Source organism: Oncorhynchus mykiss, chromosome 21 (genome assembly GCF_057628025.1).
Source record: "Oncorhynchus mykiss isolate SJ-2025 chromosome 21, ASM5762802v1, whole genome shotgun sequence".
Classification (NCBI taxonomy): Eukaryota; Metazoa; Chordata; class Actinopteri; order Salmoniformes; family Salmonidae; genus Oncorhynchus; species Oncorhynchus mykiss.
This window is the reverse complement of record NC_143042.1, coordinates 47,522,109-47,549,914: the sequence shown is the minus strand read 5'-3', so window position 1 is coordinate 47,549,914 and position 27,806 is coordinate 47,522,109. Positions and strand designations below refer to the sequence as shown.

Genomic DNA, 27,806 nt, shown 5'->3' with positions numbered 1-27,806 from the left:
ACCTAGTATGCCCTTACAATGTAAAAATGACTGCATATAGCCTTTATGATCTGGCAGGCTAAAATGAGTCCATGCTGATAAAGAAACATTCATTTTCCTCATACGGAAGACAGTTCTGTATTATACCTTGTGTTACACTACTAGATTGTACATTCCTAAATTTCAGGAGGGTGAGTCAGTAATGTGTGTGAGGTGGCGGGGGTGGTGAATTGAGCGGGGAGAGAGCACTGGGCAGGACTATCTCTCGATCTCCACGGACTCCGCCCCTGCACTCAGCAAAAGGAAACCCTGTCAGTGGTAGAGAGAGGGGACGGGACCTCAGACCACACCCCTTTCTGTTAACCCCTCCTGCCATCCCTCAACCCCCCCTCCTCCACCATCCCCCCCTCCCTTGTCCGGCGAGTCCCTGCCAGACTAAGTGGGAAACCCTGTGCACCAAACCTGAGGCGCCCATCCCCCCCATTATCTACCCCCACACACACACACACACACACGTAAAAAAAGAAACGCATACTGTACACACACACAGAGACAGGAGGGACACACAAACGGGCAGAGCAGCGCACGCGCTCTCTCTCCCTCTCCCTGCACACAGTCTCTCACATACACTCTTCCCTGACAAAGACACAAGGCAAGTCAGAGTTAACCCGTTGCGTGCCGCAGCCCTGTGGGACACATCAAGGGCCTTTTGTTCTGAGCAGCGTGCCTGGGCCGGAGGATAGGCAGAGAGGGAGGGGTGCAGGGGGCTGCACTCAGATGAGAGGGGGTGTGGGGTGCAGGAGGGGGTCTGGTGGGAGAGGAGAAAGAAGCTCTGGTCCTGTATAACAGGACAGTGCCAAAGCAGTGGCTCGTGCTGCCGAGTGGGAGGCTGGAGTACAGGCCTTTTGTTTTGGGGCGCCAGAGCCAAAACGCAGGAGGGGGAGACCGAAGACGTAGAGCAGCGTAACGGCCAACAGCGGGTGTATGTACAAAAGCATGCCAGACCAGAGCGGACCAGGCAGCAAGGCCAGACCAGTTCTCGAAGGTTGACTGGGGCTAGACTGGACACGGTCGGCACGCCGGACCAGTTGTGGCTGTTTATTTGGAACACAACCTCAGCCTCCTCCTCTCTCCCAGGCTCATAGACTGGTTTCAGCCAGTTTGAGGGCCCTCTGTCTGTTTTTCCGCTGACCTCTAGGGGAGAGTGGATGGAATACCTCCACAGCACACAGGCCACAGGGCCAGATAACGCCAACACACCGCGGTGACATAACCACACGGCTAGCAGAGCTCCAGGGCTGAGAGGCAGGAGAGGAGATCACCCATCCACCTTGCTCCTCCTGGCCATGCCTGCCTCCTACTAGACCGACTAATGTCACTAAACAGCCACAGACAGGACCAAAGTTTTACTTCACAGCAGAAGCTCTTATCCAGAGTGACTTACTACTAGAAATGTGCATTCCTGGTCGATGGATAATGCATCCATTTTGAAGTGTGGATCGGAGTGTCTTGTCTGGAGCACTGAATGCAGCCCACCATGTTAGAGATGTGTGTGTGTGTGTGTGAGAGAGAGAGAATCCAAGGAGAACTCTCAGTCATTGGTGTGTCATTAGCGTCACCTAACTACCTCGGCACCAGCTTCGCTCTACCTCCACCTCTCCATCCCTCCTCTCTACCCCTTCATCGCCACCTCTCTGCACCAGGTCACTTCAGTGAGAAACCCTTGACTGTGTGTGATTTAAACACTGACTCTCAAACCAATAGCCAGGCACTATTAGTCCTACTACAACAAACAAGTACAGTATGATTCACGATAGAAACAAAAACAAATTTTCCCTTCTCCATAGAAAATGAATCCTATATCAGTATCCACTTCCTACTAAAAGCTTCAGTGGAACAGCACTATGCACAGTCTCTCACACACAGTTGTGCTTCAGGAGACTGAGGGTGTGTTCCAAACGGTACCCTATTCCATAGATGGGTCAAAAGTAGCACACTAAAAGAACCATAAGGATCTGGTCAAAAATAGTGGACTACATAGGGAATAGGGTACCGTTTGGGATGTAACCGGAGCATCCCTCTACTTAGAGAGAGAGCCAATTGCCTGCTGGTAGTGCAGAGGGAGACGCCAATCTGATTGGAACACAAAACAGTACTCATATCCTGGATGGAGATATTAAACTGGTTTATGAAAGAGGATGTTTCGTCTAGACTAATATTGCTCTTCAATAACTTTACAGAGAGCATAGACTACACAGCATTAGTTTAGCATAGAGATAAGAGTTAGCCCGCTCTCAAGCAGTATGTTTTAGAAAGCAGTGACGGAACAGAGTTCTGACAGACTAAGAGAGAGACTGAAGTAGACAGGTAGAAAGACGGTTGTACTCACTTGCGTTGCTGTCGGCCAGAGTGTTGAGGTTGCCCGAGATGTCCCTCCTCCGAAACAGACACACCACCTTGGCTTCCACGTTCCCATTGGCCGTCTGAGAGAGACGTGACAAGAGCGGTCAATTACTATTGGGCGGCACTTACAAAGCTTGCCAAATTGCCTTTCTTGAATATTTGTCTTTCTATTTCCATGACTGATCAAAACAAATCTCAAGCTCTCGTCTCTCTGCAGCAGACATATAACGTAGTGAGCAATACGTGTGGAAAAATTGCAATAAAATCACATTCTCATTCTCTCAACCAGCTTCATGAGGTAGTCACCTGTAATGCATTTCAATTAACAGGTGTGCCTTCTTCAAAGTTAATTTGTGGAATTGATGTTCTTCTAAATGCGTTTGAGCCAATCAGTTGTGTTGTGACAAGGCAGGGGTGGTATACAGAAGATGGTCTTTTACCAAATAGCACTAGGTCCATATTATGGCAAGTAAAGCTCAAATAAGCAAAGAGAAACAACAGTCCATCATTACTTTAAGACATTAAGGTCAGTCAATCCGAAACATTTCAAGAACAGTTGCAACAACCATCAAGCACTATGATGAAACTGGCTCCCATGAGGACCGCCACCCAGAGTTACCTCTGCTGCAGAGGATAAGATAATTAGTTACCAGCCTCAGAAATTGCTTCACAGAGTTCAAGTAACATCTCAACATCAACTGTTCAGAGGAGACTACGTGATTCAGGCATTCATGGCCAAACTGCTGCAAAGAAGTGACGGAGTGCTGCATCAGATGACCTGGCCTCCACAATCAACCGACCTCAACCCAATTGAGATGTGTTGGACCGCAGAGTGAAGGAAAAGCAGCCAACAAGTGCTCAGCATATGTGGGAACTCCTTCAAGACTGTTAGAAAAGCATTCTGCAAAGCTGTCATCAGGGCAAAGGTTGGCAACTTTGAAAAATATAAAATATATATACTTTGATTTGTTTCAACACTTGTTGGGTTACTACATGATTCCATGTTGTTATGTTATAGTTTGTCTCCACTATTATTCTACAATGTAGAAAATATATTTTTTAAATGAAAAAAAAAAACGTGAATGAGTAGGTGTCCACATTTTTGACTGGTACTGTACACACACACTTGAAGTCAGACGTTTACATAAACAGTTGAAGTCGGAAGTTTACATACACTTAGGTTGGAGTCATTAAAACTCGTTTTTCAACCACCACACAAATGTCTTGTTTACACACTATAGTTTTGGCAAGTCGGTTTCTGCATGACACAAGTAATTTTTCCAACAATTGTTTACAGACAGATTATTTCACTGTATCACAATTCCAGTGAGTCAGAAGTTTACATACACTAAGTTGACTGACAGAAAATGATATCATGGCTTTAGAAGCTTCTGATAGGCTAATTGACATCATTTGAGTCAATTGGAGGTGTACCTGTGGATGTATTTCAAGGCCTACCTTCAAACTCAGTGCCTCTTTGCTTGACATCATGGGAAAATCAAAAGAAGTCAGCCAAGACTTAAAAAAATAATTGTAGACCTCCACAAGTCTGGTTCATCCTTGGGAGTCATTTCCAAATGCCTGAAGGTACCACGTTCATCTGTACAAACAATAGTACGCAAGTATAAACACTATGGGACCACGCAGCAGTCATACCGCTCAGGAAGGAGACGCGTTCTGTCTCCTAGAGATGAACACACTTTGGTGCGGAAAGTGCAAATCAATCCCAGAACAACACCAAAGGACCTTGTGAAGATGCTGGAGGGAACCGGTACAAAAGTATCTATATCCACAGTAAAATCAGTCCTATATCGACATATCCTGAAAAGCCGCTCAGCAGGGAAGAAGCCACTACTCCAAAACCACCATAAAAAAGCCCGACTACGGTTTGCAACGGCACATGGGGACAAAGATCATACCTTTTGGAGAAATGTCCTCTGTTCTGATGAAACAAAAATAGTATCGTTTGGCCATAATGACAATCGTTATGTTTCGAGGAAAAAGGGGGAGGCTTGCAAGCCGAAGAATACCATCCCAACCGTGAAGCACGGGGTGGCAGCATCATGTTGTGGGGGTGCTTTCCTGCAGGAGGGACTGGTGCACTTCACAAAATAGATGGCATTATGAGGAAGGACAATTATGTGGATGTATTGAAGCAGCATCTCCAGACATCAGTCAGGAAGTTAAAGCTTAGTCGCAAATGGGTCTTCCAAATGGACAATGACCCCAAGCATACTTCCAAAGTTGTGGCAAAATGGCAACAAAGTTAAGGTATTGGAGTGGCCATCACAAAGCCCTGACCTCAATCCCGTAGAACTGAAAAAGCATGTGCGAGCAAGGAAGCCTACAAACCTGACTCCGTTACATCAGCTCTGTCAGGAGGAATGGGCCAAAATTCACCCAACCTATTGTGGGACGCTTGAGGAAAGCTACCCAAAACCTTTGACCCAAGTTAAACAATTTAAAGGCAATGCTACCAAATACTAATTGAGTGTATGTAAACTTCTGACCCACTGGGAATGTGATGAAATAAATAAAAGCTGAAATAAATCATTCTCTCTACTATTATTCTGACATTTCATATTATTAAAATAAAGTGGTGATCCTAACTGACCTGAGAAAGGTTATGTTTACTAGGAATAAATGTCAGGAATTGTGAAAAACTGAGTTTAAACGTATTTGGCAAAGGTGTATGTAAACTTCAGACTTCAACTGTAGATTATTCCCCTTCTCATCTACTTCCATTAGATTGAGTTTTCATAGTGGTGTTTGCCACAACCCCTTCAATTTAAGAGTGTTACATAAATGAGCTTAATCCTTTGACTGGGAAACAAGCATGTGCCATACGCCGCTACACGACTGCTACAGCTAGCCACGTTATGTAATGGCTCTTACACCAGCATCTTGTCACTACTGTCTGTCTGTGTGTGTGTGTGTTACCACCAGCATCATCCCAGGGAATGAATGGGTTACAGACAGACTGGCTAGAAGGTCAGACATGATAACCTTTACAAAGGGGTTGTCAATGTCAGCAAGATTTTTTTTATGTAAACGCACCAAATCAGAGGTTAGATGTGAAGGACCGATTATTCCACCAACCTTGTTGAGCTCTTCTATTCTGCGGATCAGGTAAGGGTTGCTGGAGGAATTCTCAAAGTACACGTAATCTGAAAGGGAAAGAGAAAGTAGAAATCATACAAATCTGTATCATGTCAATTCAGTGTGTGGGACTTTGAACTTGACCTCTTCGGTTACTGTAACATGTTCAAAGGAAAACCCTTGTTGTGTGACGAGTTTGGGACTGTGAGTCCTTGTACAGTCAATTACTAAATATGACTAAAACGGGAACCCACTACCCACCACAGTAATGACGTCATGCAGGCTGGCTTTGGCCAGGCAAAATCAATCCAGCAAAAATGGCGACTGGTGCTGGGTAGGGAGAGCAAATAGCTTTGCACAACACGTCCTGTCCTGTCTGTGTGTCTTCCATTTCAAAAGACAAGTGAGGTAATATCCACTCGGACATCCCAGGCTACCTCATAACATGGTTGGTGCTTGCTTGCGAGGTCTAGGAATTTAATTCCCTCACTTCTCAGAATACAGCTACATTATGAAAAGACACTGGTGTGACTAAAAAAAAGTGACTAAAAATGAGACTTTCATTCAATGACCTAAGCTCTAAGCCTTTACCTACAGAGACGGTGGGCCTGCATCTCTTTCACACAGCCCAATGATAGTTTATCCAGGGTCAACGGCACTAACCAGTGCCTGTACATAGCCTCACTACTGTTATTATTCACTGTCTTTTCCGTACTTATCCATTGTTCACCTAATACCTATTTTTTACTTAAAAATTGCACTGTTGGTAAGGGCCTGTAAGTAAGCATTTCACTGTAAGGTCTACCTACACCTGTTGTAGGGTGCACGTGACAAATTAACTTTGATTTGACGAACACGGAATATCAGAGGCCTGGCTAAATTCCTCAGCGGACACAAGCTACCTAAAGATTATAGCTACTAGTCGGCCTTCACACTGGCTAGGATGGGTTTATTTTCAAATGGCACAGCCTAAATGCCACTTTATATAATGTTTACATACGAGATGAGTAATGTAGGGTATGTATATACTGTACTCTAAACCATCTACTGCATCTTGCCTATGCCGTTCGGCCATCGCTCATCCATATATTTATATGTACATATTCTTATTCATTCCTTTACACTTGTGTGTATAAGGTAGTTGTTGTGAAATTGTTAGATTACTTGTTAGATATTACTGCACGGTCGGAACTAGAAGCACAAGCATTTCGCTACACTCACATTAACATCTGCTAACCATGTGTATGTGACCAATAAAATTTGATTTGATTTAAATACTAGGCTAACCAATGTTTGACCAAGGAAGAGTAGTCGGTTATTCCAGAGTTGCTGAAGTGATAATGAATTAACCATAGTAGGTAGAATGTTACTCATTTCCAATCACTTCCAAGACAACACAAAAATAGGTTTGCTGTATACCTGCACTATTATAGGCCTAGCCTACAACCAAGGTCTAGGTTACAATATCAAACCTTAACCCACCATAACTGCTTCCTCGCCAGTTATGCCATGACGCATGATATTTTGCCCCATGTGGCCAATATTTTGATTCTAGCAGTGGAGTGGAAGGGAAACCTACCCGTGTTTTAGGGGTCATTTGCAGGTCACAGCAAAGACCACTGGGCCTGTACCATATCTCTCAGCTAAATGACTGTCCTGACTAATCAAAAGCCCTGTTCAACACATCTACAAAACACAAGCAAATATATGATAACTGGTGATGACATACTAGGGTTGGGCAATGTCTGGAATGACACATCCTCCCTTCGACCTGTCCAAACATCGTTGATATAGTTTGTTTTTTTTAATTCCAGGGCTTGGGAAGCGCATAGTTACCGAGCAACGCAGTAAACAATCTGGCTATATCGAGAAAATGAATGAGGGGGAAATATATATTTAATTTAAGGTTAGACATGAGGTTAGAAATGTGGTTAGGGTGAAGGTTAGGGTGAGGTTTAAAAGCAGATTTTAATTAGAGAAGAATTGAAGAAATAGGCGGGGTTTATGTCTGTGGCAACTAGTGACGACCCTGTGCACAAACCACCCTAAGTATAATCATTGGCGTACAATGTGGAAACCATATTTTCTTGTGTGCAAATAAACAAATATAAACCAAATCACATGGTAATGTTGTACCCGACACCTTTGAATGGTGATTTGTAACCACACATCGTTGGCCTCCTGTGTGATACGAAACCCTTTCAAATTGTGATTTCTGACCATTTCCACTGAGCCTATGTTCACCATAGAAGACATCCCTGGGCGGTCGACTTGGGAGAGCGGAGTAAACCTGTCACACAGTGGGCCAGCGCAGAGCTCACATTCTACCTACTCGAATATGTCATCGGTGGATCTGATGACCCACTCATGGTGGAGAGCGAATGAGGGTCACTTTGCTCTCTGGGCCAATGTCGCCCGCAAATAGGTCTACCTCTGCATCTGTGCAACAAGTCTTCCGTCTTATTGTGTTTTCAGTGCAACAGGCAATAGGTTACTGATTGTTACCACACTCCACAGTCTATTAAAGCCAGAAAAGGTGAACATGCTTGTGTTCCTTGCCAGAAACCTTTTAGGTAAGATATAACGAAAAGGAAAATAGGCCGAATTGTTCTTCATTGCAGTTATTTGTTGAATTTTCGCAACCTTTTCACAGATGCGTCTTATTTCGAAGGAAATGTAGCTCAGACCTAGGCTAAAATATTATGTTAAGTGCGCCTTGAAATACTTACTTGCACTCATTTATTTGGTTAATTTCATACAAAGGCTATTTGGTTGACTTTATTTGGGCCCATTTTGTAATTTGTAGCCTTTCCAAATGTGGGTTATTGTTTTTATAGCCTTATTTTTTGGAACAACACATATGTTCAATAGGCTGGTTTGTTTTATATACAAAAAATAAAGGCTATAAAAACAATAACCCACATTTGGAAAGGCTACAAATTACAAAATGGGCCCAAATAAAGTTTTGTTAATTCGTTATTCAGGTGTTATGTTATAACAAAATGTGTTTACACACACACACAGTACCTGTCAAAAGTTTGGACACACCTACTCATTCCAGGGTTTCTTTATTTGTACTATTTTCTACATTGTAGAATAAGACATCAAAACTATGACATAACACATATGGAATCATGTAGTAACCAAAAAAAGTGTTAAACAAATCAAATATATTTTAGATTCTTCAAAGTAGCCACCCTTTGCCTTGATGACAGCTTTGCACACTTGGCTCTCTCTCAACCAGCTTCACCTGGAGTGCTTTTCTAACAGTCTGTTAAAAAACAAACGATAGTGGGACTAAACACAAACCAGATGGGATGGCGTATCACTGTAGAAAGCTGTGGTAGCCATGCTGGTTAGGTGTGCATTGAATTCTAAATATATCACAGACAGTGTCACCAGCAAAGCACCGCCACACCTCCTCCTCCATGCTTCACTGTGGGAACCACACACGCAGAGAAATAGTATGCATAAATCCATCAAAATAATGTTTTCAATAAAAATATTTCAATCATTATTTGAATATGTTGGTAACCCGTTGTATAAAGGTGATAATGCCCTCGAAACCGGTGTTTGGAGGATATATTGGCACTGTTTGCCGGCCCTTCGTTTCAGGCCTAACAATACCCGTGCCAAAATATATCCTCCAAACACAGGCTTCTTGGGCATTATCAGTTAAATGCATCATACCCATTCAATAAAGGGGGGGGAGGGGTGGAGTGGGAGCACATTTCTCACACTACTACAGGGAGAAGTCCTATGCTGACTGTCTCAACACTTAAGAGGAAGAGGTCCCCTATTTCTTTCCCTTCAACAATTTATCACTCTTTCTCCACACTCATCCATGTTCTAGGCTCTCTGTCTTGCCCCGTGTCCTCCCTCTTTCTGCTATGGGGGCTCCTTGCCTGCCTGAATCAGTGAGAGACATTAGGCTGAAGCGGTGCCTCCCGGATCAATGGCCCAGGGAGTTTTTTTTTTGAAGAGGAATGGGGAACACAGTCTGAGAAGACAACCTCAGCTCAGATACTTTGTCAGCACTAACCAAATGTCTGTGATGTTAATTTTTTCGGAATTTATATAAAGATATCAGTATCTAGAAATGTATATAAAAAATATCAGTATCACCAATAGTTATTTGAAGAATAAAAACATGTATTTGTGTGGGGACCTAACAGCTTACTGAAGACGGGACAGCCGGGCATTCGTGCAGTTGGCAATGACTGGTAAACTCATGGGTACAGTCACAATGGCTGCATGGTATGACGTATTGTTAACTGATGTGACTCACGCAGTGGAATGTATTTTTTGTAATGTCAGTTGAGTTTAATCAACAAATCACAGCACATATTGATGGGTACACTTCCTGCTTTTACTTCCTGCTTTGAGCCTCTGGGTACACTCTCAATGGCGTCCAGTCCACACATTATGCCATCATTGACTGGAATAGGGAAGCCTGTTTATTATCTTTCTATGGCAGCAGATGCAGTAGGGAGAGAAGGTAAGGAGAAAATGCATGTTTTAAAATAATTAGTGATGCACCAATATTACATTTTTGGCCGATACCAATATCCAATATTTTCCTTGACAAAAAAAAAAAAAACTGATACCGATAACCGATATTTAACAATTGTGGCCTTTTAAGCATTCTGGTACAGTTAAATAGTTAACACACACACAGCAGTCTAAAGCACGACATCTCAGTGCAAGAGGTGTCACTACAGTCCCTGGTTCGAATCCAGGGTGTATCACATCCGGCCGTGATTGAGAGTCCCATAGTGCGGCGCACAATTGGCCCAGCGTCGTCCGGGCCGTCACTGTGAATAAGAATGTGTTCTAAACCGACTTACCTAGTTAAATAAAGGTGACACACACACCAACAAGTTATTTTGTTGGCATTTAAATATGTCCTCATTACCAGTCAAATATAATCAAAACCTATTTATTTCACATACTTGCTGTGCTGTTTCATTGTTCCTTTGTTCTGTCGTTTCATTCTCAACCAGGATTTCTATGGAACACCGTTTGGTTCTTTGCGTGTCAAAAAATATAACACTATTTGACGTGTCAAACAAGCTTGTTGACCAATCAGGACCTGAATATGACTGCACATCAAATAATAATTTAACGCATTCATACATTTTTTACGTAGTTATTACACATTCACTCGCGTTTCACATGTCACAACGATTCATCGATATGTATGCTATGATGCTGGTAAAGTTGTCTCGTACACCTACAGTGCTGGTCATTCAAAAAAAGCAAGCAAGCTCATGGATACAAACAATGTAGTTCTTCCCCAAAAACATAGCAAAATGACAATCTGTTTGAGTAGCTATAGTTAGCTATACAGTTAGCTAGCTGTCATCTAAAATAAGAACTGTTTTAGAAATTAGGGTTATTTGATTAATGGTGGTCGGACCTATCTACGTGAAGCTAGCCACAATAAGGATTAGCGACAATAGCGGACTTTGGGTTCAAAATAAAAGTATGGCATAATTATACTATTTGTATTCATTTGCATCCCTGTCAATGACACTTATTTTGAAGGCAAACCGCAAATTCCACTATTGTGCCTAATTCTTATTGTGGCTAGCTTCACAACACATAGCCCGGTCCGGTCTAGCCTCATTAGCCAGATGAAGCTAGCTGGCTGCTTATAATGTTAGCTTTGGGCAACAGGGTTGCTATTTATTTTCATTTACTGAAGTTCAATTTTAATAGGCGAACAACAAGTGGCAACCTAGCTAATACTTACAAGGATTCCTAAATCATTGCTAAGAATAATGAAAACGAGTGCAGTTTTTACTGGTCATTATTTTCAGGCTGGTTGTATTGGTGCTAGCTATGCTGCGGTCGAACAAATGACGCTTTATTACCAAAGCGGTATTGTAAACACATCGTCCGTGGCCGGTGTTTGCTGACATTTTTGTACAGCTTTGACAATACTACTTTTTTAACACGCAAAGACCCAAATGGCATTCCATAGTATGTATGTTGTGAAGGTAATAGCAGTGACGCTATTACTGTGTAAGGGCAACATCTGAAAAATAGCACACTTCGTAGTGTGTACCGGTGCTCGACCAGTCGGCGAAAGCCAACATCACCCACGACAGAGAACGGTTGATTGTCAAGGGCAATGAATTCCATTATCTTGGCTTTAATGGATTTTTGTCTTTGAGTTGTCTCGCTAAAGTTTTGTTACTCTTTCAAATGACTGCTTGACTTGTTGATTGCTCTATCTACACAGCAGGCATTGTGGGCTAGGTTAGGAATGTTGTGTTGCACGTGTAGCGCCAAACTTTATGTGGAGTCGTTACGTCCTGTACCTACATTATATTAGGTATGCACGGTAGCTTTGACATCGGGCCGATACCGATGTTGGCATTTTTAACTAATATCGTCAGATTCCGATATGTTAACCGATATGTCGTGCATCCCTAAAAATGATAGTCATTTTTTTGTTATTCAAACAGTTGTGAACCACGGTCATTTGGCTGGCCGATTACTGACATCCAAATTTCCATGACTATCACAGCCCTACTAGTGGGTCTATTGCTACATACAAAACACTGCTCCATTGATTCATTCCATGCGCTTTATATCAACAGGACTTGTACCCGGCCTGTCGATAGGCTCCTCTGGCTATAAAACAGGGCATAGCCCTAGACCAAGCCATTCAATTCAGCTAATGGAGGCAAGTAAAAGCTATTCATGAGAAGAGTGACATGGTTCTCTGTGAGGTAAAGGACTGTTTTGAATATAGTAGTAGGCCTAAATCCACTAGACTATACTTTTTCAGATGAGGTGCAGATAAACATTTAAAATTATGAAATGTGGGACCCTCGGGACTAACCGCCTCACTGAGCAAATACAACAGGCAGCCCTCATATCCCAATGAATCATTAGGGCTCAATTTAATTCCCACCCACATTTAATTTCCACACGCATAATGTCAAGAGTGACACGTCAAAAGTAAAAGCTTCACCACGGAGAAGCAGCAACAGTTAGTAGCTGTGACAGCGTCCACTGTACTGTCACTACTGTTTGGGAAGATAACAGAACTCGCAACACTTTGGTTTTGCTTTGAAATTCACCATAAACAACAGGTTTTATTTAGACACATACCAAACAAAGGCCCTTATTCAGAACACATCTCTAAGTAGGAGTGCTGTCTTAGGATCAGTTTAGCCTGAATAAGATTAAATGGACAGTGGAGATCTGATCCTAGATTAGCACTCCTACTGAGACGCTGGCCCAGAGCTGCCCAAATGGGTAGACATTCTGCTAGGCACGGGTCTTTGTGACCACCTTGACTGGAGCAAGAAAATTGGCATGAACATCACAACAGACTTAATGGTTGACTCTTTGTTCGAGCTCGCGGGGAAGATTCCCTCCAGTAGGTCGACGGTGCACAAGTATTTTGTCGCGCTCTGAGGTGCTGGGAGGCAGTGTTGTGAAGTTACTGATGTGGGGGACTATAAGCAGGCAGGCATTATCAACCGACAGGCCGGAAGACACAACCATCTGCAGAGCAGTGCCATCTCAGGCACAGTCTCAAGGCCAAGATAACTGAGGTGAGGGGGTTTAAAAGGTTAAAATACCATACTGTAATTGCCATGTTCGTAGAGACTAAATAAATGCATAATGCTGTAACCAAAACAATACCTTGCTGTCATGTGGCTTTCAGACAGTCAGGGGTTATATCCATATATACTGTTGCCTGTAAAATAAGGCATTCATTATCATAATTAATGTACTGCAACACGTCATCTACTAGTAGTAATCATATCAATGATGTTTGGCCCAATGCTTTCTGTGGGGCTATTTTGCACAAGAGCTTGACTACATTGTATTATGCACAGAAACAAGGTAGCATCTCCTCTGACACTGCACCGTTTAATCACCGTGACCTAAAAACAGACGCTCTTGTGGGACCTTATACAACGATAAAATAGCAAGAATGTATCAGTGTGCATCATCATGGCTATATATTTCACTGGTTCAGTCAGTGGCTGTTCATCAACCAAAACATTAAGAACAATCAACGTCGCACCAAGTCAAGTCCACTGATGTTGATAATCTTTCCCACCACCAATAATATAATCTCATTAAATTGCAATGTTAATGGTAAAATAAAGCTGTCGACCCTGTGGGTTGAAGAGGAATCCAGACGGTTTAGCTATGGCCAGCTTGCGACCTAGCTATCACACGTTTACCGGCGTTTAACATACAGACGTGAGTATTGTTAGCTTGCTAAATGCACCATATTGTAACCTATGTAAACAATGTAGCTACATGTTAACGATGAGTATAAATTGCAGAACAGATTGAAGTTTGGGATTATCTTCTGAACAATACAGCTGCTTCCCACTTAGTACGACAATTGATTATAGCTATGATTGGTAGCATACGCTAACTACCTACAGAGCCAGCAAGCTAACTTGCTAGCTAGCTGTAAGTTGACGTTAGCGATCTAGCTAAACCAAGTGACAGATGGTACCTAACGCTTGCAGTCGAGTATGCTAACGTTACCTGGCTAAGTAAAACAAACATGTTTGAGTAACTTTATCATACTCAAGTTAACTTGTTGGTTTCAACTAGCGTTAAAATGGCTAGTTATATAAACTTAACTATACCAGCTAACGTTACACTGCAAGTTGATTAAAGTCTTACAGTCAACTAAATCAAGCTAAACTATAAGCTAAACTAGTTCACGCTACCAATAGCCAAGGAACGCGTTCTAATTTGACATGTCCTGCTAACAAGTTAGCTGGGTAGCGTTAGCCTGTTAGTTAGCCAGCCTTCGCGGAAATAACTATCACTCGCTAGCTAGCAAATGCAAATCAGCTAGCTAACTACCCTAGCATAGCTAGCTAACAATCACGCTGAGAGGTCTCAAAAAAAAAAAAAAAAAGAGACTTACCTCCCACTCGGTACATGTTGGCCGCCATTCTCTCGTTACCCCCAACAAACACTATCCAAGGGATTCCCCTCTTGCGTAAAAAAAATTCGATCTGGGGCTATTTTATCCCTACATTTATTGTAAACCTCCCCTGCCTCGAAACAAAGCCGGGACCCGGCACAGTTGCCAAGCTCTGGCTGGTAAAAGTTTAAAGTTTCCGTTAATGTTTCGGGGTTCCAAAATGCGTCTTTGTTTCAGTCCGATAACCACCTCCCTCTTCCTCACTCACGCATTCACACTTGCAGGCATGCATACACAGCCCTTGATAGCTAGCCTGTCGCTTATTCCACTCTTCCTCCCATCCTCCGTTCCCAGCTTCATCCTCCTCTTCTTCACCTCTGCTCAGTTCACACACACACACACCACACACACACTGTCCCCCCTCCCGTTCGAAAACGTCATCTTCGGAAAATAACGTCGTTTAGAATCGGAAAACTCCGGCAACACACAATTCATAATAGTTGCTCCAACTATCACCATTAAACAAAGAACCACTGATTAAGTTAATAAAATAGCAAAAATGTAACCAACATGGTTTATAACCCAATAGCTATAACTAAAGTAATACTGAAGGCAGATCATCTGATGACATGTTGAGCATTGAGTATGCAGATTAACACATTGACGAGACACGTATACAGCCTTCCACCACTTCCAGAGTCTAGACTCAGATATAGTACTTCCTACAGTAGCTGTAGCAGAATGACAAGTCAACATGGCCCTTATTTGAACAACACTGCCCTCTAGCGAGCATTTCGATAGCATACAGTTATTAGAATTTACAGAACAACCAATGATGTATAAATAATTTGAGTACAAGACCAACCCACTGGAAATGCTTGAATACGTTTAGAAAGAAAGATGCTAGGAATTCATAAGCATAGTTTTTTGTAATTGTTTATTGATAGAAATATCTACAGACATAGGAAACGATGACACATTCAAAAGTACTTTTAAATAAACACAGAAAATATCAAATCTAAAAGTGTACTACAATAAGGTAAACATGAATGAATTTGTCTAATACAGGAGATATTGCAGTTGAAACTAATGAGTAAATGCACTTGAAAGATTGTCACAGTCTAGCAAAATGCAAAAGTTTGAAGCACAAGAGGTCAATATTCCTAGATAGCAATAAAGCAAAATATGTATGATATTACTTTTCTGACAAGACAACCATAAAACACCACTACGGTATGCTTGTATGGTAAACAAACATGTAAACAAAATGGGATATTTTGGAATGTTCTCAACAATTGATCCCTTTGTCGTCAGTTGATGATGGCAGTCAAACAGGCAGTTGATTCGAAAGCTTGACCTTTTTCAAATGTCAGACTAGGAATTTCACTTAATTTGAGAAGTAGATTGTGCCCAGATGTACTAACGTTTCCATTTCATCATGTGGGGCTAATATCTGTAAAAACAAACTTCATCATGCTTGAAAAGAGAATCCTATGGAATCCAAATCCTTCTGTACTGTAAGAATCCAATGAAACAATACGCCACAGGTCCTTGGCTGACCTTACAACTTTTGTACTGATATACAAGGGCCAGCCAGTTCCCTCCCTGTCTACGTTACTCCCCACTCTGTAAAAATGTCTCTCCCTTCTGCCTCTCTCACTCTGTTTTTACCCCTACCTACATGACTAAGCTGTACCCCCGCCCATTGACATCAACTTACCATGTATATAGCCTCGTTATTGTTATTTTATTGTGTTGCTTTTACATTTTTTACTTTAGTTTATTTAGTAAATATTTTCTTAACTATTTTGTTAGAACTGGTATGTATGTAAGCTTTTCACGGTAAGGTCTTCTTCACCTGTTGTACTTGGCGCATGTGACCAATAAAATGTGATTAGATTTACTCTTAATGTCTCTTTCCCTCCTTTAAGGTTCTGGGGAACTGGTGATGGATGCAGAGTGTGTGCGGTCTCCACCATCTGATGTTCCTGCTCTCTTGACCTCCCACTGGAGGATACAGGTGTCCTTGCCACCCATAGAGAGCAAGTGACTGTCACAGTGGGTGAAGCGCACATTGGTCACATGACTGCCGTGGCCCTCATAACTGTGGTTTGGGGCCTGATGGGTAAAAGAAGACAGTTGATATGCGGTGAACGTTTTGGTGCAAGGTGTAAAAATAAGGGAAATCAATTGTAAATGTGGAGCTGTGTTATCCCTGACCTTGGGTTTTGGGCAGGGATACTGGAAGAGGTGGACTTTGCAGAAGTCATCAGCCACCGCTACCACCCTCTCACTGTGGGAGCGACAGAGGGCGTTGATGTCTGTACCGTCTGAACCTTCCAACCACACACCTATGGGACGGACAGAAAATAACACACAATACAGGTTGAATACTCAGTCACTGCTAAGGGGTTGTGTGATGCTGAGAGCTTTGAAATACAGATGTAGGATCTTAATTTGAGCCAGTTTTCTACAGCAGGAAAATTATCCTGCAGCAACAAGAAATATGAATTATTATGTGGATTATAATTAATGGACATTTTTTTAGGTGTTGATACATTTTTCATAAGGGAAAATAAAAGTCTGACATGTCTAAGTGTAAATTAAAAACTTCAGAAGCCTTTTTAAACCTAAAATACACTACAAGTTTTAAAATGTCCCGCATTGCAGGAAAGTTCTCCCGCAACAGGGTGATCACTTTGTCACTCTCACCCATGACGTGGAAGCCCAGTACGCAGGTGTAGGACGCCCATTCTCGGTCTTTGCTCTCATAGCGGTTCCTCAACAGTTTGCACCCTCCAGCAACGTCCCCTGTTTGAGAAGACCAATAGTCATTAGGATAACTAAGGAAAATAAGACATATTATACTATACAAATATACACATGTTCAAATGAGACATGGAAATGTAGACATTTTCACAGTCACTCACAGTAAAGGATTTCGTAGTCGCCCGAATTGGACATAATGTACTTCCCATCTTTGGACCAATCAAGGTGAGTGATGAAGCTGGAGTGACCCTAAAAATAACAAGACATAAAAAAATTGACACGACACCTAAACACCATGACAAATGTGTCCTGAGCCCTACTGTACCCCACAATGAACCACTCATTCATTACATAAATAATCCACAACCATCCCCAACACCCCAGAATATACTGCAACTTACATTGCACTTTCCGTAGCGGGAGTAGCGCCGTCCACACTCGGTGACGTTGTAGACGTAGATGAAGTTGTCATGGGAACCCACGGCCAAAAAACTACCGTCTGAAAGGGAAAATGAAAACAAAAGGCAGGTTCCAAATAAAGGCAATAATTTTAAAAATAAATAATAGAGACCCATCATAGTGCCAAGTGAGTACATATTACTGAATCATGGTTAAAATTCGATCCATTCTGAGACACTGAGGAAAGGAGCTTAACCTCTGACCTGGTGAATATCTCATGACGGACAGCTGTTCATTCCCATCGGTGTAGTCTGAGATCACCTCTTTGGTCTGCAGGTCAAGAACCAGCCATCTGTTACAGGGGGTGGAGGTGGGGGGTGGTAGGTGGGGGGTTTGGGCAGAGAGGCAGACAACCAGTTTGAAGGTTTGAACCACCAAACAATTATGTATTTTTTTATCATCTTGGGGTTGTGTATCATTTTGTATGGTTTCATGTCACAAAGGCATGGTAATTAACATGCAATTATTTATATTAATTGACTCTTTATATGAGTTGATAATGCTTGGTATGAGATAGAACATCGCGACCCTGCCCACAGCGTTTGTTTACCTAAACATTGGCTCACAGCAAAAACTTTAAAACTAAATGTTCTTGTTTTTAATTTAACGAGGCAAGTCAGTTCAAATTCTTATTTACAGTCACGGCCTATGAACAGTGGGTTAACTGCCTTGTTTAGGGGCAGAACGACAGATTTTTACCTTGTCAGCTCGGGGATTCCCCCATGCCCCTTTTCATAACGATGCAAGCAGCCACTTGACCGAGTGAGTGCTAGCTACGGACCGGAACATCAAGCTATCCAAGACCAACAATAGAAAAACAATACAGCTACAAGTAGTGAGTGGAGTTACAAATGGCCCGTACTAAACAAGTTAATTGTCTTACCTGTGATTAAATGTTAGCATAGCTACTCGTAACCTACTTGGACACCACATACCCACATTTCCCACTCTCCCACATTGAACAGCAGGATGGGATTTTTGACGTGGACACATGTAGATTGAACAACACAACAGCTTTTCGGCGTGTTTTGTTATTTCTGTATATATTTTTTTTATTGAAATGGGGGTCAATAGGCCGAGCCTTCTCTTGTCTCTACTCCTCCCGTTACGGGGTCTGAGACGCCGAAGCTTCCCACCATTAGCTCTGACAAATTGAAAACCCTAGTCATTGGCGACTCCATTACCCACAGTATTAGTATTATGTTTCAGTCAGGCTTAAAACGAATCATCCAGCGATCATATACTGTTTACCAGGGGGCAGGGCTACCGACGTTAAGGCTAATCTGAAGATGGTGCTGGCTAAGGCTAAAACTGGCGAGTGTAGAGAGTATAGAGATATTGGTATCCATGTAGGCACCAACGATGTTAGAATGAAACAGTCAGAGGTCACCAAGCGCAACATAGCTTCCGAGGTGAAATCAGCTAGAAAGATGTGTCGGATCGAGAAATTGTCTCTGGCCCCCTCCCAGTTAGGGGGAGTGATGAGCTCTTACGGCAGAGTCTCACAACTCAATCGCTGGTTGAAAACTGTTTTCTGCCCCTCCCCAAAAGATAGAATTTGTAGATAATTGGTCCTCTTTCTGGGACTCACCCACAAACAGGACCAAGCCTGGCCTGTTGAGGAGTGACGGACTCCATCCTAGCTGGAGGGGTGCTCTCATCTTCTAACAACATAGACAGGGCTCTAACTCCTCTAGCTCCACAATGAAATAGGGTGCAGGCCAGGCAGTAGGCTGTTAGCCAGCCTGCCAGCTTAGTGGAGTCTGCCACTAGCACAGTCAGTGTAGTCAGCTCAGCTTTCCCCATTGAGACCTAGTCTGTGCCTCGACCTAGGTTGGGCAAAACTAAACATGACGGTGTTCGCCTTAGCAATCTCACTAGGATAAAGACCTCCTCCATTCCTGCCATTACTGAAAGAGATCGTGATACCTCACATCTCAAAATAGGGCTACTTAATGTTAGATCCCTTACTTCAAAGGCAGTTATAGTCAATGAATTTATCACTGATCATAATCTTGATGTGATTGGCCTGACTGAAACATGGCTTAAGCCTGATGAATTTACTGTTAAATGAGGCCTCACCTCCTGGTTACACTAGTGACCATATCCCCCGTGCATCCCGCAAAGGCGGAGGTGCTGCTAACATTTACGATAGCAAATTTCAATTCACAAAAAAACCCAGACGTTTTCGTCTTTTGAGCTTCTAGTCATGAAATCTATGCAGCCTACTCAGTCACTTTTATAGCTACTGTTTACAGGCCTCCTGGGCCATATACAGCGTTCCTCAATGAGTTCCCTGAATTCCTATCGGATCTTGTAGTCATAGCAGATAATATTCACATTTTTAATGATTTTAATATTCACATGGAAAAGTCCACAGACCCACTCCAAAAGGCTTTCAGAGCCATCATTGACTCAGTGGGGTTTGTCCAACATGTCTCTGGACCTAGTTTTGTCCCATGGAATAAATGTTGTGGATCTTAATGTTTTTCCTCATAATCCTGCACTATCGGCCCACCATTTCATTACGTTTGCAATTGCAACAAATAATCTGCTCAGACCCCAACCAAGGAGCATCAAAAGTCGTGCTATAAATTCTCAGACAACCCAAAGATTCCTTGATGCCCTTCCAGACTCCCTCTGCCTACCCAAGGATGTCAGAGAACAAAAATCAGTTAACCACCTAACTGAGGAATTCAATTTAACCTTGCGCAATACCCTAGCTGCAGTTGCACCCCTAAAAACATTTGTCATAAGAAACTAGCTCCCTGGTATACAGAAAATACCAGAGCTCTGAAGCAAGCTTCCAGAAAATTGGAACAAAAATGGCGCCACACCAAACTGGAAGTCTTCCGACTAGCTTGGAAAGACAGTACCGTGCAGTATCGAAGAGCCCTCACTGCTGCTCGATCATCCTATTTTTCCAACTTAATTGAGGAAAATAAGAACAATCCGAAACTTATTTTTGATACTGTCGCAAAGCTAACTAAAAAGCAGCATTCCCCAAGAGAGGATGGCTTTCACTTTAGCAGTAATATTTTCCTCAAAGAAGTTGATGAATTTATCATGATCATTAGAAAGCAAATTACGGACTCCTCTTTAAATCTGCGTATTCCTCAAAAGCTCAGTTGTCCTGAGTCTGCACAACTCTGCCAGGACCTTGAATCAAGGGAGACACTCAAGTGTTTTAGTACTATATCTCTTGACACAATGATGAAAATAATCATGGCCTCTAAACCTTCAAGCTGCATACTAGACCCTATTCCAACTAAACTACTGAAAGAGCTGCTTCCTGTGCTTGGCCCTCCTATGTTGAACATAATAAACAGCTCTCTATCCACCGGATGTGTACCAAACTCACTTTTTCTTGAAAAAGCCAAACCTTGACCCAGAAAATATAAAAAACTATCGGCCTGTATCGAATCTTCCATTCCTCTCAATTTTTTTTAGTAAAAACTGTTGCGCAGCTTTCTGAAGACAAACAATGTATATGAAATGCTTCAGTCTGGTTTTAGACGCAATCATAGCACTGAGACTGCACTTGGGAAGGTGGTAAATTACCTTTCAATGGCGTCAGACTGAGGCTCTGCATCTGTCCTCGTGCTCCTAGACCTTAGGGCTGCTTTTGATACCATCGATCACCACATTCTTTTGGAGAGATTGGAAACCCAGATTGGTCTACACGGACAAGTTCTGGCCTGGTTTAGATCTGCTCTGTCGGAAAGATATCAGTTTGTCTCTGTGAATGGTTTGTCATCTGACAAATCAACTGTAAATTTCGGTGTTCCTCAAGGTTCCGTTTTAGGACCACTATTGTTTTCACTATATATTTTACCTCTTGGGGATGTCATTCGAAAACATAATGTTAACTTTCACTGCTGTGTGGATGACACACAGATTTACATTAATGAAGCATGGTGAAGCCCCAAAATTGCCCTCGCTAGAAGCCTGTGTTTCAGACATAAGGAAGTGGATAGCTGCAAAATTTCTTAAAAAAAAAAACTCAGACAAAACAGAGATGCTTGTTCTAGGTCCCAAGAAACAAAGAGATCTTCTGTTGAATCTGACAAATCTTGACGGCTGTACAGTCGTCTCAAATAAAAAAATAAAAAAAAATGTAAAACTGAAGGACCTCAGCGTTACTCTGGACCCTGATCTCTCTTTTGACGAACATATCAAGACTTTCAAGGACAGCTTTTTTCCATCTGCGTAACATTGCAAAAATCTGAAACTTTCTGTCCAAAAATGATGCAGAAAAATTAATCCATGCTTTTGTTACTTCTAGGTTAAACTAATGCAATGCTCTATTTTCCGGCTACCCAGATAAAACACTAAGTAAACTTCAGTTAGTGCAAAATACGGCTGCTAGAATCCTGCCTAGAACCAAAAAATGTGATCATATTACTCCAGTGCTAGCCTCCCTACACGGCCTTCCTGTTAAGGCAAGGGCTGATTTCAAGGTTTTACTGCTAACCTTCAAAGCGTATACATGGGCTTGCTCCTACCTATCTTTCCAATTTGGTCCTGCCGTACATACCTACACGTACACTACGGTCACAAGACGCAGGCCTCCTAATTGTCTCTTGAATTTCAAAGCAAACAGCCGGAGGCAGGGCTTTCTCCTATAGAGCTCCATTTTTATGGAATGGTCTGCCTACCCATGTGAGAGACGGAGACTCGGTCTCAAAATTAAGTCTTTAATGAAGGCTCATCTCTTCAGTAGGTCATATGATTGAGTGTAGTCTGGCCCAGGAGTGTGAAGGTGAACGGAAAAGCACTGGAGCAACAAACCGCCCTTGCTCTGGCTCCGCCCTTGCTCTGGCTCCGCCCTTGCTCTGGCTCTGCCCGTCTCTGCCTGGCCGGTTCCCCTCTCTCCACTGGGATTCTCTGCCTCTAACCCTATTACAGGGGCTGAGTCACTGGCTTACTGGTGCTCTTCCATGCCGTCCCTAGGAGGGGTGCGTCACTTGAGTGGGTTGAGTCACTGACATGATCTTCCTGTCTGGGTTGGCGCCCCAACCTTGGGTTGTGCCGTGGCTGAGATCTTTGTGGGCTATACTCGACCTTGTCTCAGGATGGTAAGTTGGGGTTTGAAGATATTCCTCTAGTGGTGTGGGGGCTGTGCTTTGGCAAAGTGGGTGTGGTTATATTCTGCCTGTCTGGCCCTGTCTGGGGGTATCATCGGATGGGGCCACAGTGTCTCCTGACCCCTCCTGTCTCAGCCTCCAGTATTTATGCTGCAGTAGTTTGTGTGTCGGGGGGCTAGGGTCAGTATGTTATATCTGGAGTATTTCTCCTGTCTTATCCGGTGTCCTGTGTGAATTTAAGTATGCTCTCTCTAATTCTCTCTTCCTCTCTTTCTTTCGCTCTCTCTCGGAGGACCTAAGCCCTAAGACCATGCCTCAGGACTACCTGGCATGATGACTCCATGCTGTCCCCAGTCCACCTGGCCGTGCTGCTGCTCCAGTTTCAACTGTTCTGCCTGCGGCTATGGAACCCTGACCTGTTCACCGGACATGCTACCTGTCCCAGACCTGCTGTTTTCAACTCTCTAGAGGCAGCAGGAGCGGTAGAGATACTCATAATGATCGGCTATGAAAAGCCAACTGACATTTACTCCTGAGGTGCTGCCTTGCTGCACCCTCAAAAACTACTGTGATTATTATTATTTGATCATGCTGGTCATCTATGAACATTTGAACATCTTGGCCATGTTCTGTTATACTCTCCACCCGGCACAGCCAGAAGAGGACTGGCCACCCCTCATAGCCTGGTTCCTCTCTAGGTTTCGTCCTAGGTTTTGGCCCTCCTAGGGAGTTTTTCCTAGCCACCGTGCTTCTACAGCTGCATTGCTTGCTGTTTGGGGTTTTAGGCTGGGTTTCTGTACAGCACTTTCAGATATCAGCTGATGTAAGAAGGGCTATATAAATTGATTTGATTTGAATAGGAAACATTGTCCGTTTTCCCCAATTTGTGGGTGTAGTCGAGGCGAATTCCTTATTATTACGTGAATACCAACTGGGACCATTTCCTGCTCTACTCTCTAGCCAGAGAGACGTGTCTCCTGAAAGAAGTTTGATGCTGTGGTATTTCAGAGAGGAGCATCTCACCTGCCTGTGCTGAGCCCAACAGACACCACAGCCCCATTAGGACAGAAGTCTGCACACAGCCCATACTCCTGAAAAATACAGTATGAATATCAGTATTTGTTTACATGTGTTTACGTGTGCAGGGGTGTTTACTTGTGTAGGGGTGTGCATGTGTTTACGTGTGTAGGGGTGTGCATGTGTTTACGTGTGTAGGGGTGTGCATGTGTTTACGTGTGTAGGGGTGTGCATGTGTTTACGTGTGTAGGAGTGTGCATGTGTAGAGGTGTGCATGTGTAGGGGTGTGCATGTGTTTACATGTGTAGAGGTGTGCATGTGTTTACGTGTGTAGGGGTGTTTGTGTGTTGTCCACTCCCGCCCACCTCCAGCGTGGTGCACCAGTCCAGTTTGTGCTCCGCTGTGTTCCACACGCACACCTGTCTGTCATGTCCACAGGTGAGGAAGACATCCTGAGAGGGGTGAGTAGCCAAACCCCACATCTCATCCACATGACCCTGCACGGGGGAGAGCAACACACACACACGCAATACACACACTGGTTTTAGGGGTCTATTCTCTATGCTTCTCCCTGTAGTGTGCACTTGTTCACTGCCATTGTGGATTTAAAAGGTATGGATATTGTGTAAGACACAGTGGAAACTCCCTCTAACCCATGTGTCATGACTCATGCATACAACAATATAATACTTAGAAATCCATGGAGGGGGAGTGAGAAAGTGCGCACTTTGGGAAGAACGGAAAAGTGTAGGAGATCGGAGAGCAGAACATGTGCAGACCAGGTGTTTAACCGCAAACCACTTCACATACCACCCAGTACATACTCCATCATGCCAATGTTAACATACCTGCACTATGGCCACGAAGCCGTCAGAGAAAGTGCCCCTCAGGATGGCATTTCGGGTGGTACCAACCAACACCTCTTCCCCGTTTACATCTGTGATGCAACGGACTGCACCAAACTTCTCTGGAATCTATAATAAATTCATTTACTATATTCTGAAATTACACACAAATACATACAAAAAGGTCTTAAATGTTCAAACACGCTCGGTTTTGTTATTAAGAGTGACAATGCAAACACACACACACGCGTCTTTCACCTCACACTCTCTCTCGGGCGCCAGGTCTGCGCTCCAGCGGATGATCTTGCGGTCTTTGCCCCCGCCGCTGAGGAGAGCGCCCCCCTGCAGCATACACAGTGTAAACACACTGCCGTCATGGGCCCGTGTCTGACGCATGATCTGGAACGTCTCTTCAACAGAAGGGAGAGAGAGGAGGTGAAGAAGATCACTTTGTTGTCTTTTGTCACAGGTCTCTCACATTCGGAGAGCAAGCGGAAAAGATAGCCATACATGTCTAGTACATTATTGGCTAAGGAGGTACTAAATCAGATGATATTGTATTATTAGTTTATATACACTGTATTTCACATGGAGAGCCTAGTCCATATTTGGAGTCCGTTTGGAACAGAGCGTTCATTACCTTTGGCTCCTTTCCCCAGTGTCTTGATGTCGCCGGGTGATTTGCCCCATGTCAGGATGTTCCCCTCCGAGTCCCCAGTCAGCACGTCTCCCGTCAGGCTGAACACAAAGCACTGGATGAACTTGGGTTTCTTGTATTTCTGACGGAGGAAAGAAGAGCAACATTACAAACCGATAATAGGTTTGAATGACGATATGTAGCGGAGGAGGTTTAGTGAGAGGTAGCCTTGCGTGACTCGTTTTCGCCTCCAGAGTTGGTCTTTAGCTCAATGGGCTAGAATAGTCTTTCTTGAGTCATACAGATGAGCCAAGTTTGATATACCCATTGGTCACATATCTTTTGTCTATGTGAAAAATACTTTTCAGATGAAGAGAAGTTAAGAGACTTCCCTCACCCCGAAGATGCCCTGTTTCTTGGTGAGTGAGCCTGCACTCAGGGTCCAGAAATAGATGTGAGACTTTCCACAAGTGATGATGTTGGTGCTGTCGCTGGGGTTGAACTCCACTGCAAACACTGCCTCGTTGGTGCTCTGGATTAACACACACACACACACACACACACACACACAGAACATGTAATAATCAGATAATTCACTCAAATGCAAAATCACTGTGAACTCCAATGTTTATCTCAAACCTGCATTTCTACAAATTTGCCAACCTTGGAATTGACTTGAGGACCCTTCAGATTGTATGATAGGGCATAACACTTCTGCAACTTAGTTTCAATTTGCAGATGCATTACAGTCCAGCGGGGGATGGGCAAATGTTACATACTATGAACCATCTTATAGATTTACGTGGGCTGAACCTTTTCCCTTACCACTCCTTGTGACCACTCCCAAATTTCACTGGAGATTCTCGAATCTAGGGCACACATGACAAATGATGCTTATGCTAAATCAATTTGGCGAAAATACGAGAAGTTATGCATGTGTGCTACAAGAAACTTGAGACCAAGAGAGAAAATGATGTCATATAAACATCCACCTAATATCCAAACCCCCCTAACACACACACACACACAGACAGACAGACAGATGCATATAGAGCACACACCGGCGGACAAATTCACAGTCTAAAATATTTACACAGTTGCCGTGGCAACACCGCTGAAATGACTCTCAGGGAAGTAAAAACATTTGGGACAAAAGCCTGTGACAGAACTAGGTGATGTGGAAGAATTTATTTTGGCTTAATCTATGCAAATAGGCCTCCTTTTCAGGGATCTGAAGATTCTCACTAATGTAATGCCGTCTTTAACAGCCTACGCATGCAAATTACAGGCTTGGCTACCTGCAAAGATAGGGGTATATTTTTGTTGTTATAACACAAGGAAGCCGTATCAAGATGTATAGTGTAAATGGTATTGATTAATTGCAATATGAATAGGAATCTGTGTGTCTTTGTACGTGCCTGTGTGCTTGCATGAACACGTGAGTGTGTGCACATGTGCGTGTCTTGGTGCATTGCTTTACCTTAACCTCTGTGTGCTTGGTTCCTTTGGCACAGTCCCACACAGACAGCATGTGTTCATTGGAGTCATCAATCACACAGAGGAAGGCTCCAGCGTCCTGCAAGCAGAGGAGAAGTAAGACAGAAAGGAGAGAAAGAACCAGTGAGAGGGCATATGACAGATGGAGAGATGATGCAGCCCAGTCACAAATCAGGACTAATGTATTAAAGCCTGTATTGGTTTTGTTTGAGAGTCCTGTATGGAGATTAGGTGTCTGGGGTTCTTCAATCGCCTTAGTGAGATGAGAAATACTGTACTAAATATAGGCCATAAAAATCAGTAACATCTAGTGTGTGCGTGTGGGAGGGTTGTTTTGTAGTGGGAATAAACACTTACTGCAAAGGAGAAAGCCACAGACCCTACACCTCTCTCAAAGGTGCCCAGTCCTATCTGTTGTAGGGTGATCAGTGTGGAGGAATCCCAGATATGTACATAAGGCTGCAGGGGCTAAGACATAAATTAGACAAGGATTGATAATAAGTATCATGTGTGTTATTATATGTATACAATACTTTTTTCTGTGGATTTGATAGTATGACCATTTTTAAAAAAAATAATAATTAAGTCTTAAAAGGGACACTCCAGCAAGAAAGGAAACATTTTAGTTTTAAATAGTGACAGATTATGTTCCTTAAAAAGGTCCAATAGAGCCATTTCTGGTTAACATTTAAGTACCTTAGTGATTGGGAGTGGGAGTGGGAGTGGTCTGAGTGGGGAGGGGAAAACTGAAAACTAGCTGTTATTGGCAGAGAGGTTTGGCACTCTTTCTTATTGGTCTATTAGCTAATTTACCGCCTGGTGATGTCAGTAGGCAGGTCAAAACTCTACCTGACCAAAACAGGCTGACATTTAAGGTGGTCTTTTCAAACAGCTCTTACACTAAAAGGGCATTATCATTTTCACAATTTCACCGTGTGTAAATCTATATAAAAACACAGAAAATCACATTTTCGACTGCACTGGGCCTTTAAATAGCCCAAACGCCCCTCACCTTTCCATCCTTGTCCACCCCCGCCGTCTGTCCTGATGCCACCCGTACCTTGTCTGGGTGGATGGTCAGACTGAAGTAA

General features: G+C 43.1%; 2 protein-coding genes across 7 annotated transcripts in view; both read right to left on the bottom strand.

The window, feature by feature from the left end:
* Positions 1-15,121, bottom strand: part of LOC110500719 (metastasis-associated protein MTA2) — a 32,582-nt gene extending 17,461 nt beyond the window's left edge. For both annotated transcript variants that reach the window (XM_021578243.3, XM_021578244.3), the window contains exons 1-3: positions 14,405-15,121; positions 5,482-5,549; positions 2,369-2,462 (exon numbers count right to left, since the gene is read on the bottom strand). In XM_021578243.3, the coding sequence (XP_021433918.1) occupies positions 2,369-2,462; positions 5,482-5,549; positions 14,405-14,432 (190 nt within the window). In that variant the 5' untranslated portion in view covers positions 14,433-15,121. The remainder of the gene's footprint in view (positions 1-2,368; positions 2,463-5,481; positions 5,550-14,404) is intronic.
* Positions 15,122-16,210: 1,089 nt separating this feature from the next.
* The window catches only part of LOC110500717 (echinoderm microtubule-associated protein-like 3), a 51,398-nt gene continuing 39,802 nt past the window's right edge, over positions 16,211-27,806 (bottom strand). For all 5 annotated transcript variants that reach the window (XM_036958162.2, XM_090214798.1, XM_090214800.1 and 2 more), the window contains 15 exons: positions 27,728-27,797; positions 27,073-27,183; positions 26,699-26,794; positions 25,616-25,750; positions 25,222-25,360; positions 24,840-24,991; positions 24,585-24,710; positions 24,102-24,233; positions 23,743-23,810; positions 17,836-17,924; positions 17,575-17,672; positions 17,335-17,422; positions 17,117-17,215; positions 16,625-16,755; positions 16,211-16,522 (listed from right to left, as the gene is read on the bottom strand). In XM_036958162.2, coding sequence (XP_036814057.2) covers positions 16,331-16,522; positions 16,625-16,755; positions 17,117-17,215; positions 17,335-17,422; positions 17,575-17,672; positions 17,836-17,924; positions 23,743-23,810; positions 24,102-24,233; positions 24,585-24,710; positions 24,840-24,991; positions 25,222-25,360; positions 25,616-25,750; positions 26,699-26,794; positions 27,073-27,183; positions 27,728-27,797 — 1,726 coding nt within the window. In that variant the 3' untranslated portion in view covers positions 16,211-16,330. The remainder of the gene's footprint in view (positions 16,523-16,624; positions 16,756-17,116; positions 17,216-17,334; positions 17,423-17,574; positions 17,673-17,835; positions 17,925-23,742; positions 23,811-24,101; positions 24,234-24,584; positions 24,711-24,839; positions 24,992-25,221; positions 25,361-25,615; positions 25,751-26,698; positions 26,795-27,072; positions 27,184-27,727; positions 27,798-27,806) is intronic.